The 20671-nt window shown below is 35.2% G+C and overlaps 1 protein-coding gene and 1 long non-coding RNA gene across 10 annotated transcripts in view; one reads left to right on the top strand and one right to left on the bottom strand.

Annotated features, from left to right (window-relative positions):
- Positions 1–20671, bottom strand: part of CNOT2 (CCR4-NOT transcription complex subunit 2) — an 86156-nt gene that overhangs the window by 1238 nt on the left and 64247 nt on the right. For all 9 annotated transcript variants that reach the window (XM_027679707.1, XM_027679699.1, XM_027679706.1 and 6 more), the window contains 11 exons: positions 19092–19239; positions 18299–18481; positions 16241–16320; positions 14980–15105; positions 12302–12426; positions 10729–10849; positions 10461–10617; positions 8614–8675; positions 8468–8517; positions 7549–7649; positions 6838–6982 (listed from right to left, as the gene is read on the bottom strand). In XM_027679707.1, coding sequence (XP_027535508.1) covers positions 6838–6982; positions 7549–7649; positions 8468–8517; positions 8614–8675; positions 10461–10617; positions 10729–10849; positions 12302–12426; positions 14980–15105; positions 16241–16320; positions 18299–18481; positions 19092–19239 — 1298 coding nt within the window. The remainder of the gene's footprint in view (positions 1–6837; positions 6983–7548; positions 7650–8467; positions 8518–8613; positions 8676–10460; positions 10618–10728; positions 10850–12301; positions 12427–14979; positions 15106–16240; positions 16321–18298; positions 18482–19091; positions 19240–20671) is intronic.
- LOC113965816 lies at positions 15691–20275 on the top strand. Its single transcript, XR_003533645.1, has 3 exons — positions 15691–15784; positions 16692–16774; positions 19745–20275. It is a non-coding gene; the product is annotated as an uncharacterized LOC113965816 (long non-coding RNA).

Below are 20671 nucleotides of genomic sequence, written 5' to 3'. Positions count from 1 at the left end.
AGGAGATCAAGCACAAACTTATCCTAAGGTAGAAACACATGATTTTGCTATCTTGGATTCCATATTTTAAGTAGAAAAAAGCAGTCAATCATAACTATCCTAAGCCATTATACCTGCAACACGTAGGCTCTCCTATTCTTTAAATGCTGCATGACCCTCAAAACCCTCATCATGATCTCAAACAATTTTATATATGCACAGACACAAAACACAAATATGCAATCACAGCATGAGCTGAATTATGAACAAAAGCTTCTGTCTTTCAACATGTCAGGAGTACAGAGGCTTAGTTTGGATGAACTGAAGTTTAAGAATAGTTTGTGTCATACTACCAGACCAAATGGTCTCAAGCTGTGCCAGGGATGGTTCAGGCTGGATTTTGGGAAAGGGATATTAAGCACTGGAACAGACTGCCCATGGAGGTGGTGGAGTCACCACCCCTAAAGGTGCTCAAGAAACAACTGCATGTGCCATGGTCTAGCTGACATAGTGGTGATCAGTCAAAGGCTGGATTTGATCCGAAGAGGTCTTTTCCAACCTAAATGGTTCTGTGATTCTGTGAAATCGTAAGTTAAACTAGCTAAGTTTCTCCTTTGGGAACACTATCTAAAATGCTAGAGACAAAGTACTGAGACCTACTAAAGTCAGAATTTATCAAAATATTTCACCATGTTTCATACTCATATCTAAGCTCCAGACTCAGCAAACCTGAAATCTTGTATTTTTCAGATACTTTCAGCAGCATAACTATGCCTCATCTCTATTTCATTTTCATTCAAGAAACAGGGTAAGCAGAAGTTTCAGAACTGCTCTTTAATGGTAGTGCTTGGTAATTCAACAAAAGTTACCTTGGACATGTACAGTTAATTTATTTTGCCTAAATCGGTGGAGAATCTCAGCAGAACATCATCTCTTATCTGTAGAGCAAACTTGCCCCACTATTTTTACATATAGAGAAAATACTGAGAGTAATGACAGATTATTTTAGAACACTCTCTGAAGTGATTAAATACTATAATATTTCAGTACAAATTAAATTAAGGACCAAGTCAATTCAACAACAGAAATAAAATCTAGAAACTCCAACTCGCAGACCTCTCTTCTTTCAAGGCAGAACAAGGTCCATTTAGCATAAAAAGAACATTCACCATAGTAGAAAAACAAAGTAGAGGTAAATGTGAAGCATTCTATATTCCCTTGAGAATACTATCCCTAAAACTGGAAAACTATAGCAATACCTATGTAAGGTTACGAACATCTGCACTGAAGTGTTGGTTCCCTGCTCTCTACTCCAAACAAGTTTTTAGGGGTTTTTTGTTTGGTTGGGGTTTTTTGGAGTTATTTATTTATTTATTTGGGTGATGGGTTTGTTTGTTTTGACTTTTTAGGTAATACAGGCAGAAGTGAATTGCTTTCGGCATTCCTAATTAAAACTGCATGCCAAATTGTGTGTGTTCTCTTTTTGTGCAGATACATACATGTGCTGAGACTGAATAGATGCCTGCTCCCTCCTTGGGTCAGAAGCAAGATGAAGGTGTACAACTCTGTGTATGTATTTTAGCGTCAAAGGCTAGATAGCCTAGATTAGGTTGGGCTAGATTAGGTTGGGTGGATCTTATGGGACCTACAGGAAGGCTGGAGAGAGACTTTTTGCACGGGCGCATAGTTATAGGAGAAGGGGGAATGGCTTTAAGATCAAGAATGGTAGGATTTAGATTAGGTATTAGGAATAAATTCTTTACTGTAAAGTTGGTGAGGCACTGGAACAGGTTGTTCATACAGGTTCTGGATGCCCCATCCCTGGAAGTGTTCAAGGCCAGGTTGGATGAGGCTTTGAGCAACCTGGTCTAGTGGAAGGTGTCCCTGCCCACAGCAGAGGGGTTGGAACTATACGGTCTTTAAGGTCCCTTCCAATCCAAACTATTCTATGATTCTATGATCTTCAGTAATTCCGCAACCATTTTATAATAGAAAGGATACTACCCAAGCTTTCTCTCCCATTCACGGTTGTCAAAGTTTCTATCTTGCACATAATCATGGAAAGGCCTGCAGATTACTATCAATCTATGGTCAGCTTCAATCAGATAACTGAACCTCCACAAGCTCTGTCTGAAATGCCTTCAAAATTGCCCATGGAAAACTGCTAATGAGACTAATAAGATACAGTAAGTATCAGTACCCTAAAAAAGGGGTTTCCAAATCCAAAGCTGTTGTGAGCCTCTATTGGCAGTGGTAGCTGCAAACAAGGTGTGTCTGGAATAAATGCTCAGTAGCTTGAGCAACCCTTTGTCCCACAAATTGATGTCCTTCATTCAGAAGGAGGAGTATGATTCCCTACCAAATTTTCTTTAGAAGCATGTGAGTTCACACTTCAAACTATCATCGATTGCTAAAAGAAACAGGCTTAAAACACCCTTTTTGATTTGCACTGCAGTATCAGCAATTCTCAAATTCAATATTCAGTAGTGTATAAGAACACCTAAAGTTTTATTTGACAAAACAAAAAAGAGAACTCATTGACCAAGAAGTTTTGAAAACTAAAAGGCAATTATTTATTACATATAGGAAAATACTTGTATTACAGGTATACTTTATGGTTTTGTTTTTGCAACTGTGGTTTAGGATGTCAACAGTAGATACTTTTTAATATAAACAGATACAAATAAAATGTAAAAAATACCATTTATCCATTGATAAATGTGTTAAATTGTTTTATTTTCCACATGGAGGTAATTAAAACTTAGATACTGTTTATTAACCAAGAATAATAAATACTATATGTGTGTGAAAACTTATAGCACATGTGTGACACTAAATAAATTGTTCTATGCAAAGAAAATAACCACTTCTCACATCATCCTAGGAACTTGCTTTGATGGTAAAGTTACATCAGCCCACACATGTACAAACAGGATACTTAAGACAGAAGAGGATTGCTTAGAATCATCTTAAGCATTAATAGAGTACAACAAAACAAAAAAGTTAGCAGAATAGGTAGTGCCCCTGAGGATAAAATATTCTGGACTATGTAAATCCATCAGAGCAGAAGGTAGAAATCCCACAGCTAGCTCGAGAATTCCAAATGGAACTTAAAAGTAGCATTTATACTGACTTAAAGATGGATGCAAAGACCCTAATTAAAATTAGGGGCTGAACTGAAATGCTATGGCACATCTCTATCAGAATAAGAAATTAACTTTCTAGTAATTATGAAACTACTTCAATTAATATTGATCTTATGAGAATAGGGAGTAATTTAACACAGACAGCAACCCTGACAAGTAAATAAACACTTGGAAATCTTAACTTTCTGTCCCATAAAGATTCCATGTTCTATAAGTACAAAATCAAAGTAAAAAGGTCTTATAATTTTGTTCCTTAAACAGATTAAGTCTCCTTACTGAGACAACTTAAATCAGGATTTCAGTAAATGTGCAATTGTCGAAAGCACTTCTGGTGTCATATCTACTTCCCTTCTCATGTCTCCTCAATAGCAGCAAACTATAGCCAAAACTTAAGTGAAAAAATCAGTGTCTTTAACCTCAGTGTATTTTTCATGTGCCCTAGGATGAAAACCATATATAGACATATCTATAATCAGATTCTCCTGCATTTTAGTTTGCATTTAAGGTGAATTTGAAGTTTATTGTCATTTATTTTTTCTTCACTATTTAATACCAATATGTCAAAACAGAATCCATTTGATTTTATTTCCTAACAGTTTAGGAATTCTTATTACTCAGCTACTTTACCACATTTCCTTCTTCAGTTTATTATCGATTAGGAATATAAAAATAGAGCCTACAGTTTAATAAAAAAGATAAATACATTATTTGATGTTTTCTTGAAAGAATTCGTTCATCCTTCTTTACTTTTGTTAAAATCAATGTAGGACACTATCAAAAAATCTATTAAATCATGACTGGGTTATGATTTTACAAATTTAGTCCTACGATTTAGTCACATTATCTAAACGGCTGTATTTCACTGTATCTATCATACTGCATCATAATTTAAAACAGAGACAATAAATACATAAGCTCATAATGCACATCTGCAAATGTCTGCAAGCAATGTCTGCCAAGTACAATACATTAGAATATGTGCTGCCCTATATTTGAGCATATACACAGGAACAACAGACAAATTTATAAAGCACCTTGAAAAACAACTGAATATGCACACAAAAGAGACAGCAATTTACCAGAAATTATTCCTGTCTGACTGCTTCAAAGAAGGACTAATGGAACTCTTAAGCAGTAAGTACTATTGTGGACTTCTAAGGAACCGATATACCCAGCCTTCACTAATAACGTAGCAGTTACAGTAAGAGACTGCAATTTATCATAATTCCTTTTTTCTTCTCCAGTTCCTTACAGGTTTCACTTCCTGAAACATTTATTAATTACTTCTGTGTTTGTTAGAAAAAAATTACTTAGCCATACTTTTCTTTGTATTCAAAGCAACACAGTTATCAAATACTGCTGTTCTTGTTATGGTAAGTCTACATTAGTCTTCCTCAAATTCCAGAAATTAATACCAGAAGTAACAACATCACCACTGAACGTTAATATCACACTTGACATACATCTAAGTTCTTATTTATTTATCATAGACAGAAATGTCACAGAATAACTTCTAGTATGCAATTCCTTTTCCATGTAACAAAAAACCACAATGTTCCCCAAAATCATTCTCTGTCTTCCTGTGATCAATACTCAATTTGCCTGCTGTATTTTGCACATAACCATGTGCAAAACAAATCAAAGTTAAATAAAAATTTCAAAATAATATTCCAGTTCAAATTTTTACATTAAGAAATAAGCCAGCCTAAAAGAAAAGATATTATTGCGTCCTATGGACATTGGGGGGGAAATAAATAAAATAATCATGTTCCTGGTTAAATTACCACTGCAGGTGCAAAATTTTAGAAAATACTCTCCCCTTACTAGCTATCAACAGCTTCTTAACATTGGGGGAATTATTTTCAGCATGCAAATAAAGAGAAGAGAAACTATGTAGACCTTGGGAAAAACCATTCATAGAACAGTAGTGATTCCTATCTCCCTTTCAGCACGCTGTCTGCAGGAATGCTAACAGAAGGATGTAGTGTGCATCACTCAAGGACTGGATGCTGAGTTTCAGCACAGCACTCGGGATTCCAAAGAGAGACAATACTATCTTCAAAAGTTATGCTAAAGCATCAAGTAGCAGATTTATACATTTGGAACAGGCAGGAAAAGAATAGACACTGAAGAGGTTACTTTTCTTATAAAATGGGCACCACTTCCTCCTAGTAAAAGAAATGTTGTGTTTTCATGCAGGCTAAAAACGCAATTCTATTGATATATGAAACTACATGAGGCTCTTAATGCTCATAAATAAGTGGAATATATTCAGGTGACTCCAAAAAAGAAAGCTATCCTTTCAAAAGGTTATTACTTCCCCTCTGATGATCTTATGTAATAATAAAATAGCTTTAAATAGCATCTTGGGGAACCTAAGGAAGTATACCAAGCAGCAAATAACAATTTCAGTAGAAACAAAAACTTTCATTTTGTTCGTGTTTTCGTTTGAGGGGAGTGATGTTTTTGCTTAAAAGTTTTGGAATTACCTTGCACTTAAAAAAAACCATACACCTAGGGTTTGCCATTAAAATCTTCAGTTACAAAGGTTTTCTTATGGCAGCAGAAAGGCAGAAGAGACAAGGAGTCACACATGCAATTGGACTGAAGAACCTCCCATATCCTTTAGGGAAACTAAAAACGTTGATTTCTGAGGGGAGCTTGCACAAACTAAGCAAATTTGGGGGGGAGAAGAGAAAAAAATTGAATTATATCTAGTTAATGTCAAGATGATGGCAAATATACATAGAGGAGAACACTCAACTTTATTCTCTTTAAAACGGATGTTTAAAAACAGATCAACACATATATGTAACTATTTAAAGCAATGTTTCATAATCTCCAAGTGTATAGATACAACTTGCTCACAGCTTTTCAGCAAACAATTCATAAGTTATGCCGCAGGTGAAAAGATTTCTGATTTTATTAAATACCTAAGCATGTGGAACCACAGAATATATTTCCTACGTGCTGGAATTACATCTGTTGAGTTGGTCTGATCTGATCTGTTAGATGTGATACTGTACCTACAGATGGTCTGACACAGAACATTACTGAGAATATTCATGGCCAGAATGGGATAAATAGATTACGAGAGTTAGGAACGGAAAAAGCTGTAGCTTTCTGATTTTTTTAATGCTTTGGTCTACAATATAGAAAACAAGCATCATGAAAATATGCCTCCCCCTTAAAAGAAGTTCTTTGAAATAATAACTCTGATGTTAGACAACAGCATGGATGTCCTGTAGTATGGTCAAAGAGAGACAGTACCCGAAGACAAAAAAAGCATTCCCCACACCCATTCTACATCCATTATTAATTCCAAAGTAAGGTGTGGTAGCATCCTATTTAATTTTCCAAAGCAATAATAAAGTGTTCATAAGCACAATTTTTAAAATGCCAAATAATGCTTTCCATTCTATAACTGTGTACATGGAAAGAGCTTTCAATTATAACAAAACTCATAATAGAAGTTCTATGTCCTTCTACCTTCCAAAGAAAACTGGAAATAAGAGAGACAGCTCCTTATTTTGCACAAGCAAGTGAGTGTTTTAGGCAACCTTTATTCCCTCACACATCAGAAATTAGGATCATGAACAACAGGAGGTTAAAAAGTTTGAGATTTTTGTGGAGAAGGTTGTGTTTTAATTTTGTCTTTCTAAAAATACATGGTTGACAGATTTAAAACATCTGCACAAGGGAAAAGAGATACCTTAGCTACTTTCCTCCAGTTAAGACAGTCAAAGAAGTAATATGTTCCCCTCTCGTACGTATTGGTTTTCATTGTTGGCTCCATGCCCGGTGCCCTGGTGATCCATACTCGTTCTTCTTTGTGGTATCTCCAATCTCTGTTAAATCTTTCATTTTTAATAGGAAGGAAAAATAATTTTTAAGTGTTAGTTATCTGAAATCGACATAATAAACTAATTTTAAAGGTTTCAATCAATATTGTGCATTGCATTCAAATCCAATACAAAACTTCTATGATGTTGTTATTATACCTGTGATTTCATACCTCTTCCATAAAATTATTACACCTCAAACTAAACACATGAAACTTTAAGGAGTCTGATAGTTTCAAACAACAAACTCTTTTTAGGAGTATTTACTGGTTTTTGTTTTGCTGAAGATAGGTAAGTTACACACTTAATAATGATTGGCACTTGCCATTTTTTCACAGTGCTTCATAACGCAAAATACATGGGACAGGCTTTTGATTTCCACCATATGAATGAAAAAACCCCATATGAAAACAAGGTTGGAGGAGGTATTTTAAAAAAAGGTTTCCAGTTCAAGACTGACTAAGCCTCTTTCCTTCAATGTCTAACTTGTTGGGGTGTGTTTTTTTTTTTTTTTTACATCTACTACTTCATTACTGCAATAGATTAACTCATATAAGACTGACAAAATAGTTTGAACGTACAGCTCTACTGCTGCTAATAGCTGTAATACATCTCCTCCATTCATGTAATAGAGATAAAACAGGAGATCTTCTCCATATCGGCCAAGTTTTATTGCAGCCAGCTGCAAAAGATTGAAGAAAATGAGGATGAAAAATCACAATAGATAAATGTTTTAAAACATACTATCCCACTTAAATAACACCAGGATACATCCAGAATGTGCTTCCATCCTAAGTGTGTTGAAAATGATACTCTAATATAACAACAGTAATAATTACTAAAACAATCAATTTTTCTTCACTTTTAGTTAACCTTTCCAACTTAAAGGATACAACAGAAAAATAAACAGACGTAACAAATCAGCAAGACAGAATTTTCTCCCTGTATCTGTGTGTATCCTCATCTACTTATTTTATTTGAAAAAACCCAACAGAACAACTTCTGTATGTATTTGCTCACTTCACACTCTATTAAGTAATATTACTAAAATTTCTTACACTATTTTTCAAAGATCCCTCTTAGACAACAGTTGAAAGAAAATATATATCAAAAATCCCTATTCATGTAGATACAGAATGAACAGATAAATGTGAGAACCACAATTTTGAACTCATCTCAAGAAGAAATACCTCCATTTAATTAATTTGGCATTTTAATAACACCATAAGAATCCTAACGTTTGTGAGAAGGGCAAACTCTTAAAAACATACTGTGCTCTTTTGCTATTCTTTTGCATGCCCATTCTCTTTTTGTAAGGTATAATGCGTGCTTGATGTGTCCAATCAGCCTGTTAACACACCACTGCTCCTAGAAAGACTGAGGAGATCCATAAAACGCACTGATTTCAAACATTACCTATATGAAAGAAAATTTAGAAAATTTCTGGTAATAAAGTAACAAAAAATGCACACATACACACATATACACACATGTACTCACCTTATCCCTAATGTGAATGTTAGTTAAGTATTCAGATGGAACATGGAAGTCTAAAAAAGAATCGGAATTGATGCAACTATTAAGACATGTAAATGAATGTAATTTGCAAATACTAATACTGATTTAAATAGTTATTTCTCTCTTACCTATGTCTTGAGGTCGACAAGGTGATGATGCCCAGGGGGAAGCAAATTTGGGATAAAGATTTCTGAAGAAAAAGAAAAGCATAAATTTATAAAAATTAAACCCCAAACCAACCGACTTAAAAAAAAAAACAAACCAGGCACCATAAACAACCTTGAAAACCTAAAAACTATCACACAACCAAATCACTAGCTGGGGTGAGAAAAAAAGGAGGAAAATTTCCTAAAACAGTTATATTTATTAATTTTCTTTTTAATATTCAGAGTAAAGTTGCATTTAAACTGCCATAGGAAACTACAGAGCCAAGATTTCCTTTATCTTTCCTTCTTAGGAAATTTAAGTGTCAGAGATCCCTTTTTCAGGTATCCAATATTATAAAGGGTTTCAATTTGACTAGGAGCAGCTGTCACAAGCCTGGTGGGTTCTGATTTATTAGCCTATGATTTCAAAGGGGAGCAGAAGCTCATACTGGAAGGTTGTTTTTTTAAAACTAACCAGTAAAGATTTTACTCTTCTTCTGAACAGGAATTAGAAGAGTTAATTTAAACCACTAGAAATACACACAGAATTCTTAAATTTTGTTTTCAAAAGCACACTTGTTGTGTTGTATTTTCAAGTCAGACAGGTATTTTTACCATCATAAGTACCTCACAGGACAGAAAAATTTGTCTTTTCATATGTGAACTGTTTTTAGTTTTTCAAACAACAATTCACAGAGCAAAGAACGTTTAACATAAGGCAAGATCGCAGGCCAGACATGGAGGACTGCATGGGCTGTTCACAAAGCTTTTCAGTAGCATAAAGTAAAACCAACTTTATAATACAGAACTGGATTAAACATTAACTCTATGCTCTCCATTCAAGAACCTAAATACTCTATACAGTAATTAAATATTAAGAATGTTAAAAATCCAGCTATTTACAGCACAACTGCTAAAAAATAAGGAACCATTTCTCCTATGCTTGATATCCACATTCATCAAGTTTCCATGATTATACGCAGCTCCATATAAATTTGTGTCTGGTCTTTGTTTTTTTAATACACTTTGTGCAAACCTTAAAATACGTTTATTACTCTGTCTATAAGACTAATGCTATGTAAATCTCTGCTGGAATAAAATGGTGTGAGACTGTCAGCTGAAAGTCAGAGCACCAGAAATTAAATTTCTCTCACAATTACAGTTCCTAGAAGACACCAGTCTTGTCCAAACTGCACTAAGTTCCTTCTGTAACTAGTGGAGAAAGAGAGGCACCCTGGGTTGGTTGGTTATTCATCTCACCTGTCTTAAACACTTCTCTTACCTTTAATGCAGTCACTAACTTCTTTTCTCCCCACTGTCTCTATAGCAAACCTAGATGAATAAACTAGTTCACCTAGGTGAACTGACTGACTAGAAGTTAACTATAAAACTACATTTTCATTTACATTTATCTCCTGTGCAGTGTAACACTGCAGGTGCTCTGTTCATTATTACACTAAATCGAATTTATCCCCCAGATTGCTGAGAATTAAGTGTAGATATCCCCAGGAAATATTATTATTTGAAAAGTAATGTATACATGACATTTATAAACAATATGCTGTCAATTCCTTGAAGAAAGTCCTAAAGAAGTTAGGAGAATAAGCAAAGTCATTGGGTTTATTGAAAGCTTGCATAACAGGATTTCAGTATGCTTGAAGCACAATTCTCTTCTTTACAAAAATTTTATTTTACCATCATTATATTTTCGAATTTTATTTGGCAAAATACCTTGTGGGTTTGATAGTCAAGCGAGCTAAGTGAATGTACTATGAATGACAGCATAACAAAACCAAAACTGAAGACAGTATTAAAACCCAGAAACTTACTCAGGAGAGTTGAGATTGAGACCTAGTGTTGTTAAATCACTTCCTAATGCAAGATGTACCATTCCTGGATCTGTCTCTGCTGCCCTGATGAATGTTAACAAGCCAATCATTCCAAACTGGTCCGTCACCATCCCTTGAGGAATGTTGGTAACCCGACCTGGGCAAGAAGAACAAATTAATTTTCTCCTTTTAAGAAGTGGAGAATTTGACAAGGGGATCTAAAAGACTGTCAAAACTTTTAAAGAAGAAAAAGTGAAATGACACGTACCATCAGGTAACACCTGGATCCCTTTTTTCTGCTGGTTGTTGTTTTGCGTAGTTGAACTTTTATCTCCAGGAAACTTGGGCCCATCTGTGCTGGATGATGTTTTGCCTGATGTACTCAAATTCTATTAAAAATAATTTGCAGAGTTGGTATGATGGAAACAAACCAAAATGCAAAAATTCACAGAGCATATCTTTCAGTCAAGCACTCTAAGCCAGCACATCAAGTCACTCTAATAAATGGCTCCAAGCTGAAGCTCCTGAGTTCTGTTGACAAACCTTATGTAGTGTTTACTACTTCCTTCCTAAAGCATACCCATCATACAGTAAGTGCTATTAACAGGCTAACAGTTTGCAGTTTAAAAGGATAAGGAAGTATTTTACACCTGATTTGGATATCCCAAGTGCCTGTGACTAGAGTTTCTTTTGGACTCACCCACATCGTGTACTTTTCCCCCCAGTCTTGCTCCTTTATAACACTCCATGACATAGCAACAGATAATAAGCCAATTTCAGGTGCAAGCAACATACAGTAAGCACATTTGTAACTATCAGGAAAGACATGTAAACACTATGTCTGGCAAGAAAACTGACTGGGCTCTAGGAACTCACATACTGACAAAAGAATTTGCCATATCCATTATTTCTCACTCTTTATTAATCTTTAGAACAAGTTTACAGTAACAGAGTCGCATTTACTCCCTCTCTCCTTACTCAATGCAAACCATATCAGAACATTTTCCTCACAACGAAATTGGCCACAACATTTGGGGGCCAGGCTTCCTACTGCCCCTTTTTTTGAAAAGTTGCATTTTTTAGTTCTCACGTGAGTTTTTAGTCATGTCTACTATTTATTCATCAGTATTTATGCCACCCTCATTAACACATTTTTTGCAATTAGAATAAAACAATCAGAAACTAGAACATTCTGTCAAAAACTGTGAAAAACTGTCCTCTGCCATCCACATTTTGTTCATGTTTCATTTTCAATAAAATAGTAACTTTTATTACAAATCTTTCAAACAACAAAGAAAAGCCCATAATTTTATGAACTAAGCTACATACCTAACTCATTATAATTATACCAATACTTAAGATACAATGTATCCCACTAGTCTACAATATAGCCATGAATGATCTCTATTAAAAGAGCTTGTTCCCTTTGATTTCACATCTCCGTTAAGATTTTTACCTTGAATTGATATTGTACCACCTAACTTTCAAAAGATTTGACAAATTTGAAGAAAGAAATTATAATGTGTAAATTACTACCACTGATGAGAGGCATCAACAGCAAAAAATGAGCTGCAACTGACAGAAAAAGAAATTATGAATTGCAAACTTGAAAAATATATACCAATTCTCAAAAATAAATTTTGAGGTGTCCAAGTAGGGTCACAGTGACTGTTTGGACCAAAAAACTTCCTGAGAAATTCCATGCTGCTTATGCTAAATCTCTCACTAATTTAGAGGGGCAAATTTGAAAATCTTGTATTACAGATATAGTCACTGCCCATTTTAAAATATAATCATCAAAAGAAGTATGAACACTAAGAGAAGATTAAAGGTTTACTTACAGATTTATTGTCATCATTACTTGATGTTGGGTCTTTGTAGCTGGAGCCTGGTAATGCTGGAAAATCTTCATTGTGTATTGAAAAGTCCTGGGACTGCTCACTTGCTGGTTTTGTTACCATTCCAACTATCATCAAAATGCAAGCAGGAATAACATTAAACAACCGCTAAGTAAAGACTTCAGCTGCTGATCTTGCTCACTGTCCATTTTCACTATGCTCCAGCTGTAAAGCGATGACTTTTAAAAAACCAGGTAAAGCAAAACAAAGCATATTCATTCAAAACATCCTCACACATTAGACTAAAGCCTTTTATTCAAGTGTGAGCTGAGAAACACTATGAGTTAAATTCAAACACATCCACTGCCACCTTGTTTTGCACATCTAAATAATCAAATAATCTTTACAGGCATTATTAATGCTGTATTCAGGTAAATCCACTGATGAAGGATGTACTCTTTTTAAGAGTATAATACGTTTTTCCTCCATCCCCTAACTGCATGAAGAATTTTGTAGCATAATCTCTTCAGAAGCACGTATTCTCAAAGTACTCCCAGCTAACTTGCAACAGAACATGTCACGAATGAAATACTTGCCTGTGACATAAGAACAACTCCTACTTTCAGTATGAAAACTGAGAACATTTAGCCTGCAACTCCCAGTGCTCTGACCCTAATTTCAAAAGAGCAGGTCAGTCACACTGGAATTTGGATTCTGACTACTGAAAAGCAAAAAGGCAATGTGGTTTGGTTTTTTTTCCCTTTATGCCAGTTAAAACCAAAACAAACCAAAACAAAAGAAGTCCCCACACGATGCACCCAAGAGCAAATAGACTTTGCTAGACACAGTAATATAGTGATTTGGTTGCAAAGAACACTGCAACAGAGGAACAGAAGACAGAAGGAAGTCTAGGGCCTATTTTTCAAAGGTTCTTAGTAGATGTATAGGATCTAAAATGGTTCGGTAGATGACTATACATGACTTTCTTTAGTATTCTGAAGTTAGAGGTCAAAGTTCCTTTATTTAAAAAAAAAGAACAACACTGAGTTAATCCTGTTTCTGCTGTCCAGTCTTTTCATCCAGAGTTATTACAATGTCTTCCACTGGATAAATAAAACTGATAATGAATTAACTTTAATAAATATTTTTATTCCATCTAAAAGTTATTTGAAGTATAATTTTCCTGAATAACCAAGCATGAAGAAAGTATGTCTCTGCTCCGTTTCAAACCTTCTTTTCTTGTCCACAACCAAAACTGCTCTCCATTTTTGTCTTGGAAGACAGTATCCAGTGCATCTCACATCTCCTTTTCTGGATTGTTTCTACCTCCATATGCATCCCCTGTGTTAAGCAGCTCAAGATAACTCTTCAAACAGAGAACTTTCTTTCGTGGTTCACCATACAGTTGTGCAAACAGCTATGCTAGCACCAAAATGGGGAAATGGTGTAAGCATGAGAGCAATTACAGGGGATTTTTTTATGCTGCAGTGCTGTCGAGTGCTGAAATCCAGATCCATGCTGGAAGTACATCTGGAAGTGGATCTCCCTCCTACCTTCTATTATTTTTTCATATAATGTCTTTCCTTTCAGAGTTGGAACTAGATGACCTTTAAGGTCCCTTCCAAACCAAGCCATTCTATGATTCTACAGTGGACAAAATCTCATGCAAGCTGTATTAGGTCTCCACTCCTGGTCTGAGTTTTGAGTGTCTTTGTTTGGGGAAGTGACTTTTCCCTGTGTTTGGCACAGGCAAGTTTAACTTGTTTGGTTCTTTCTCACAGCTATCTTACACAGAGGGCCTGGTTATGCCAAATCCATGAGGCTACTTTCTGTTGATAATGCGGTATATATTATCTTCAACCACAGTTCGAGCTATCTCTGAAAAACACCAGCTTTTATAGTTAGAAAACACTAGGTTATTTTTGGTTAAAAATTTGACAAGTATCACAAAAATAGGTTATAAAAGCAACTTTTCAGAGTAGCTGATGCAACGTGCATGACAAAATCTACTAAAGCAGTAACAAAAAGAAAGTTTTGTGCCTCACACTAAGCTTACCTGAATTTTTTCAAGACCCAATTAATAAGATTTGTATCCACCTAAAGTTTTCTCCTTGTATTGTTTTTAAGTTGTTCAGCAAGAACTACATAAGATATCTACTTGGAATCTGACTGATAATAGTTGACGCCTACAGGTTATTTTTTTTGAAATTTGATGTTTGTCATAAGAGTGACAGTGAACAGTACTACAGCAAATACTATTAATAAACAGCAAAAATATACAGTATGTTTACAACTGCTGACTTTTTACACAGTAACATCTCTACTATTCAAATACTATTCCTGTAATTTATTACTCAGACATCAACAGCTCTTGTATACGTGCAATTTGAATAAAACCTGTTATCTAAGAAATACCTCGAGTGAGCAGCCTCAGAATAATCATACTAGACAGACCAAAAACCCCAACAATCTCTATTGACAGTACAACTAGAGCATATGAATTCTGATACTTACAATGGGGATCTCCAATCACTGTAATATTAATTATTTATTTTTTTAAATGAGTCTTAGGAGCTCACACATTTGGCACTTTTGAAAAGACTACCTATTGTCTTATGAACAGCAAAAGCTGAATTAAGCAAATACCTATTTTATTCAAAGAGCTTTTAATATAGTCTTACCATAGGGTGCCCTTCCAGCTAAAGGGTTTATTAATGGAGTTGGATTGCCACTTCCTTCCCTTCTGTTTCTGTCTGCTAGTGCTGGAAAATCTGAGAGGTCCAGTCCTGTCACATTTTCACTTCCATCTACAATAAAAACAGATATTTTTAATTTGCTTACATACTTTGCTCAAAGACTTCATTATGTGCAAGACAAATGTAGGACATATCTTCTTTCTTTAAGTTGGTCTTTTTTCTTGTACTATTATTATTACAAATAACTACAGCCTTTGTGTTACAAGACTTGCCTAAAGAGCACCAAGATGTTTGAGGTTTGCTTTTAAACAATAGCTAGTCAACAGCATTTAGTAACAAGGTCTACTCCTTTTGAATTAAAGATTGCACACGTAAAATACAGGTAGACGATCAAAATTACAGTACTAGGATAGGTGGCCTGTTTTAAATTTGAAGAGCTATCAAGAAGAAATTTGAGAGAATAACCCATAGTAGCAGCAGCATCAAAGAGCTCTATTGTCCTTAGGCAAGGTAAGACAAAGCTGAAGCAGCTGAAGAGCCAATGCAGTGCAAGTTACATGGGAACACTTTTTCATTTGCAGCAGAAAATACTACATGGGTGAGGTCAGAGCTGCAGCTCTACAAAAATGTCACAATGTCCTAGGGAATGCCCAAATCCTTCCACTCTTGTGATGTCACCAGCACCTCAGGTTGCTTCATATATGCAGCCACCTACAGAAACATCAGCACACATGAACCTAAGACATTTCTGCACAAGGATATTTTCCACTCTCTAGTTCATTAAATTCAGGTGAAGAAGTAATTCCCAGAGAAAAATCACAACTGAAACAACTGACTGAAGGGAATACGTAAGCCAGCTGTTCAAAAGGAGCTTGAGATTTCAAAAAAAAAAGCTTTTCCACTGGTTTTATGTATCTAATGTTTTCATAGAAAATGGATAAATCTTTTCTTCTCTGATGTCCTTATCAATTCCATGAGCTATTTTGCATTTCTAACCAACGAGGTATAATCTATAACCACGTGATGTACTGCCAGTATACTACAGTGTACTTTGTCTTCAAAAGTTTTAAAATCCACTGCTATGAAGTAGGAACAGTTTGCTCTTGGAGCACCATTTCTATGGAACAACTGAAAATTATAAGAAAGTTGCACTCCAACAGAACAAAGTTTTTTCAATGAGACTTATTTAGTAAAAAAAAATATCTCTACTGTGGTTTAAGATCAACATTAAACAGAGTAAACTCACCCGTTCCATTAAAAATGTTACTTGATAAGGAGTTATTCATTCCAAATGCCTGATTTCTGTTCATCCCAAATCCAGACATACTGTGAAAAAAATTCACGAAGTCAGACAAAAGGGTATACGTACGTTTTAATTTCCAGTGGAAGGTATTAAGGGGGCAAAAAAAACCCCTAGGACATTTAAATTATTTCAAGCTTAAGCAACCCAAATTAGCCTAAACTCAGGTTTTAATTATTTTCCTTTATACTTCTGAAAACTCTGAGCAGCAGAGTCAATCAAGTCAACTAGAATGACTTCAAAATAGCTCCATTTTTTAACAGCCACCACATCTTAAGAAATCTGTCAACCAACAGGTTATGACAAACACAATCGTTACTCAATAATTTCATACAGAAAAAGGAAGCAGCAGTAAATGCAGTAGTTAAAAGTCAGACTGTAATTCATTCATTTGCAGGTGGGAAGTTGGATCATGAAAGTGATCAAGTTTGTCATGACTCATTCATAATCTGAACGATTACAGTGTGCAATCACTACCAGGTACACATGGCATTACTACGAGCATAGGGATAGTCTCTGTCATAAGAGGACACAAACTAAAGTTTCATATGGTCAGGCAAAAATACCTGAAAACATCTAAATATCATATAGGTCTAGTGTGGTTGGAAAGACAACCCCACAAGTAATCCGCTTCATTCCATGAGAGCTGGAGATGCTGAGAAGCTCAAAGGTAGGCCCCCAGCTGAGTAAAATTCTGAATGTCTGCCCTGTGGGAAATCACGACATTCACTTTTCCCCTGTAACAGAAGGGAAGCTGATATTTTAGAAATTTCCATTAAAAAAAAAAAAAAAAGAAACACCTTCCTAGTGGAAATCACACCAACTTTTTACACAGTTACAAATCTGAAGCATTTCACTCTAATTTGAAATTGCTTCATGTTCAAAAACCTAACCTAAAAATTTTCAATGCTCCAACTAAGCAACTATTCAGAAAACACTTCTTGGAAGTCACATAATTCATGCACCTGACAAGCAAACACCATAAACTTTTTCCCAATAATGATTTCAAAATTTTGCTAAATATATCTATTAGCAATTGGATATTGTATTCCTACTATACTTCTGTAGCCTAATAAACTGTAGAATAAGAACCCGTCATTGTTCCAGAGATATTTCCTTCTCAACTTGTAAAAACTGTAGCTTCTTGAAAGTGAGATATACAATGAAACAGTGAAAGATGAGGATTTTAATTCAAATGCTCCTACAGACAGGGATTTCATTATTTTCTCTACAGCTGAATGAAATTTAAACATGTAATTTCTATACATGTATCAATATCCAATATTATTGTCCTCTGCATGTAGAGTTTTTAAGTATGTTACTACTTCAACCTTCTGTGATCTCAAATTTCAAAAACACTTTAAAATATGATATTATCTTTTAAAATTATCCTCTCCTCTACTTGACACTATACAGGATAGAAAAGGCAAATTCTATGTAATCAGAGGCAAGACACAAAGTCTTCTCAGACTCCAAGAACATAAACTGCTACCACTGAATCACTATTGCTGTGATCATTGAGAAAAGCATCTGTATGCCTATATCAGTGTGAAACTACAGAACTAAGTAGCCTGATTAAGGTTCAGATAACTGTGACATTAGTTTTCACCTTCCTTTATTTATTTTGTAAAATACTATATTGGGTTAGAGATGGCACCTGACTGCACTAGCATGTTTGTGCTCCTCTAAGAGCGACTCCCCTCGCTCTTAAAAGGGCATGAAGGGAGAAAAAGGACAAAACCGGGAGCACAGCGATCATGAGGTCATGGAACAAAGCAGTCAGCCATGCAAAGCTGTGACTACACACATTAAATAATTAGAACTAAGACAGTACTTACTTCAAGTTTATCAGTATGAAGAAAGCATAAATATAGCACCAAAACACAGCTGAAGCCTAATGAACACACGAAGCAGTTTTTGAGATTTATTCTAATGGATAAAAATTACATTTCCTGATTAGCATGTACATGGCTGTACAGGGATGGTCCAACTAAAGAGCCTTACCTGTTCACAGTAAAAGGTTGTCGAGAGGGTTGCTGCTTTGGCATACATATTATGCTTGGAGAGCTTCTGTTGGGGCTGCCTAACCCTGAACTGCTCATGCTGTTTGTCCTGCTGGGAATTCCAATGCCCTGACCAACCTGGGAGTGGTTCATCATATTCCTAGGATTCATAGGCAATATCCCCCTGAAAGAGAAAAACCATCCACAGAGATGAATCTGTACAACAGTATTTGGCTACTCATTTGTATTACTAATGTAGGATGGACTCTGAGCTGTTGCAATTTAATTTGCACTTAGTGACCAAACAGCATATTTGGATTACTCTCTATAATTAATGCAGTTCTGGATTTCTTCAGAAATACCAGATGACCCTTTATATACTAATCAAGTCCTTGGTCAGGTTTAGATAAATACTTAAATATTATAAATATGAAAAGGTGTTACAACTCCTTTTTTAATGAGAGCTTCAGACCTACTATCTTAATATTTTTACACAGTGTATGGCATCCTATAAAAATTTTAATTGTATATTTACCTGAACAATCAAATAATAACCTCTTACATTCTGAAGCAGAATTTGCCAGCAATTTGTCCTTTATATACAAAAATCAAATAATGTCTTAAAGTAAATCCTTACTATTTTACTGTATTATTTCCCTAACACAGGCAGTGGTCCATAAGAAACTACTTCTTTTTTATCAGACTGAAAAGTAGGTGAGGCAAAATATGCAGACCATTTAACAAGAGCTCTGCAAAAAGACACAATCGCAGAAATATTGGCTATCAATAAATACCTGCTCGGAGATGGAGGCGTGTGAAGTGACATTGTTGGTACCCCTGTTGTTGGCGTTACGTGGCTCGGTAACTGAGTGCCTTGTGATAAGCTGCGATTTAACTGAGGGGTATTGTTGCTCATTCCCCTCATTGGAAGGCCTAGTGCACCTATTGAAAAAAAATTCAGAGGGGTGGAGATACAGAGCAATCAGGAACAAAGTCTTCTCCATCAGGTGTAGATGGAAACAATTTATGCTGACAACGTACCAAAAAGTGTAAAGACTGAAGGAAAGTGCAGTGCAAAAACTAAGTCCTTGTTTGCATAGTAGAAGTCCAATTATCAAATTCAGCCCCCTTTCTGTTTAATTTTAGACAGGTTTTTTGAGGAATTTCTATATTTGAAGTCGCTAGCAAAATTTTGTTTCCTTTGAGATGTATACTGTAGATGAAGGGTTGAGTTTTGAGGTTTTTTATGAGACATGAAAATCTACAAATTATCTCAAAAAAAGGCAGCATTTTGGGAAAATTAGCAACTGCACTCAAGAAATATGTTAACTGGTATATATATTTGGCCAGTATTTAGAACACTGATTTGTCTTGTTAAAAATTAAGCAAATCTTTAATTAAAAAAAGAAAGCGATGGATATTTACTTAACAGTAACATTGTTTTCAGGATAACGAAAGCAACATTTTAGGCCAATTCTCTCTAAGTTTAAGTTGCTTCTTTATGGCAACAGTACTTCAATGTCCATGATCAAGTCAAGTTTGACCTTCTGAGAAAAGAAAGCAAGCAGAATTTTAAATGCCCTCTATTTGCATTTAGAAACATACAGAAGAGTTTTAACATTGTGATCAAAAGTATTTTCTATACAAACAACTGTGTGACAGAATAACGCAAGCCTTTTTTCACACTTTTTTCAGTAAGGTAAAAAAATAAATTACTTCAATTCAGAACAGCAGAAGATAACCAGTTACTGCCCTGTCTCAAAATGTCCAGAAGGTTTATGAAGTTCCTCATCATTCTCACATCACTTTTCTGTGTTTATGAAGTTTCAGAATTATGCTCAAAGACAAGAAAAAGTCATTTAGTGCAACATAGCAATAGGAACAAACTTAGCATATAAAATGCAATAACTGTAAGTTACAGTTCCTATTGCTTTGGCATAAGGCTGCTGAGGTAGACTCACAGAACTCAAAACCTTATCTTGCAGATCAAACAAAAGAAAATTATGATGTATCAGCACTCTCCCATGGTAGATTGCCGCTGCAGAAGAGCTGAATATGCCATTGTATAATGTGATTAAATACTAAGAATGCAAAGGACAGACATAGCATATGTTCAAATTATTATCAAGACAAGGTCTGAAGAAACCTCCCAGTCATTTAGCTCTCGCACTTAAAGAACTGGTGTCTGTGTCCTATCCTACAATTTGCAATCCAAAAAGTTTGCAACAAAACTCAAAGTGTTTATAACACTCAAATCTGTCTCTATACATTCAGATTAAGAGCTAGTGTAACTTGCTATAACAAGTATCCTAACACTTCATTAAAAGCTGATTATATCAAGGTGTTGACTGTAAATATTTTGGCAATTTGCTGC

Source organism: Neopelma chrysocephalum, unplaced genomic scaffold (genome assembly GCF_003984885.1).
Source record: "Neopelma chrysocephalum unplaced genomic scaffold, ASM398488v2 Primary Assembly neopelma1_59, whole genome shotgun sequence".
In the NCBI taxonomy this organism is placed as follows: Eukaryota; Metazoa; Chordata; class Aves; order Passeriformes; family Pipridae; genus Neopelma; species Neopelma chrysocephalum.
The sequence above is the reverse complement of the archived record's forward strand: the minus strand, read 5'-3'. Positions and strand labels throughout refer to the sequence as shown.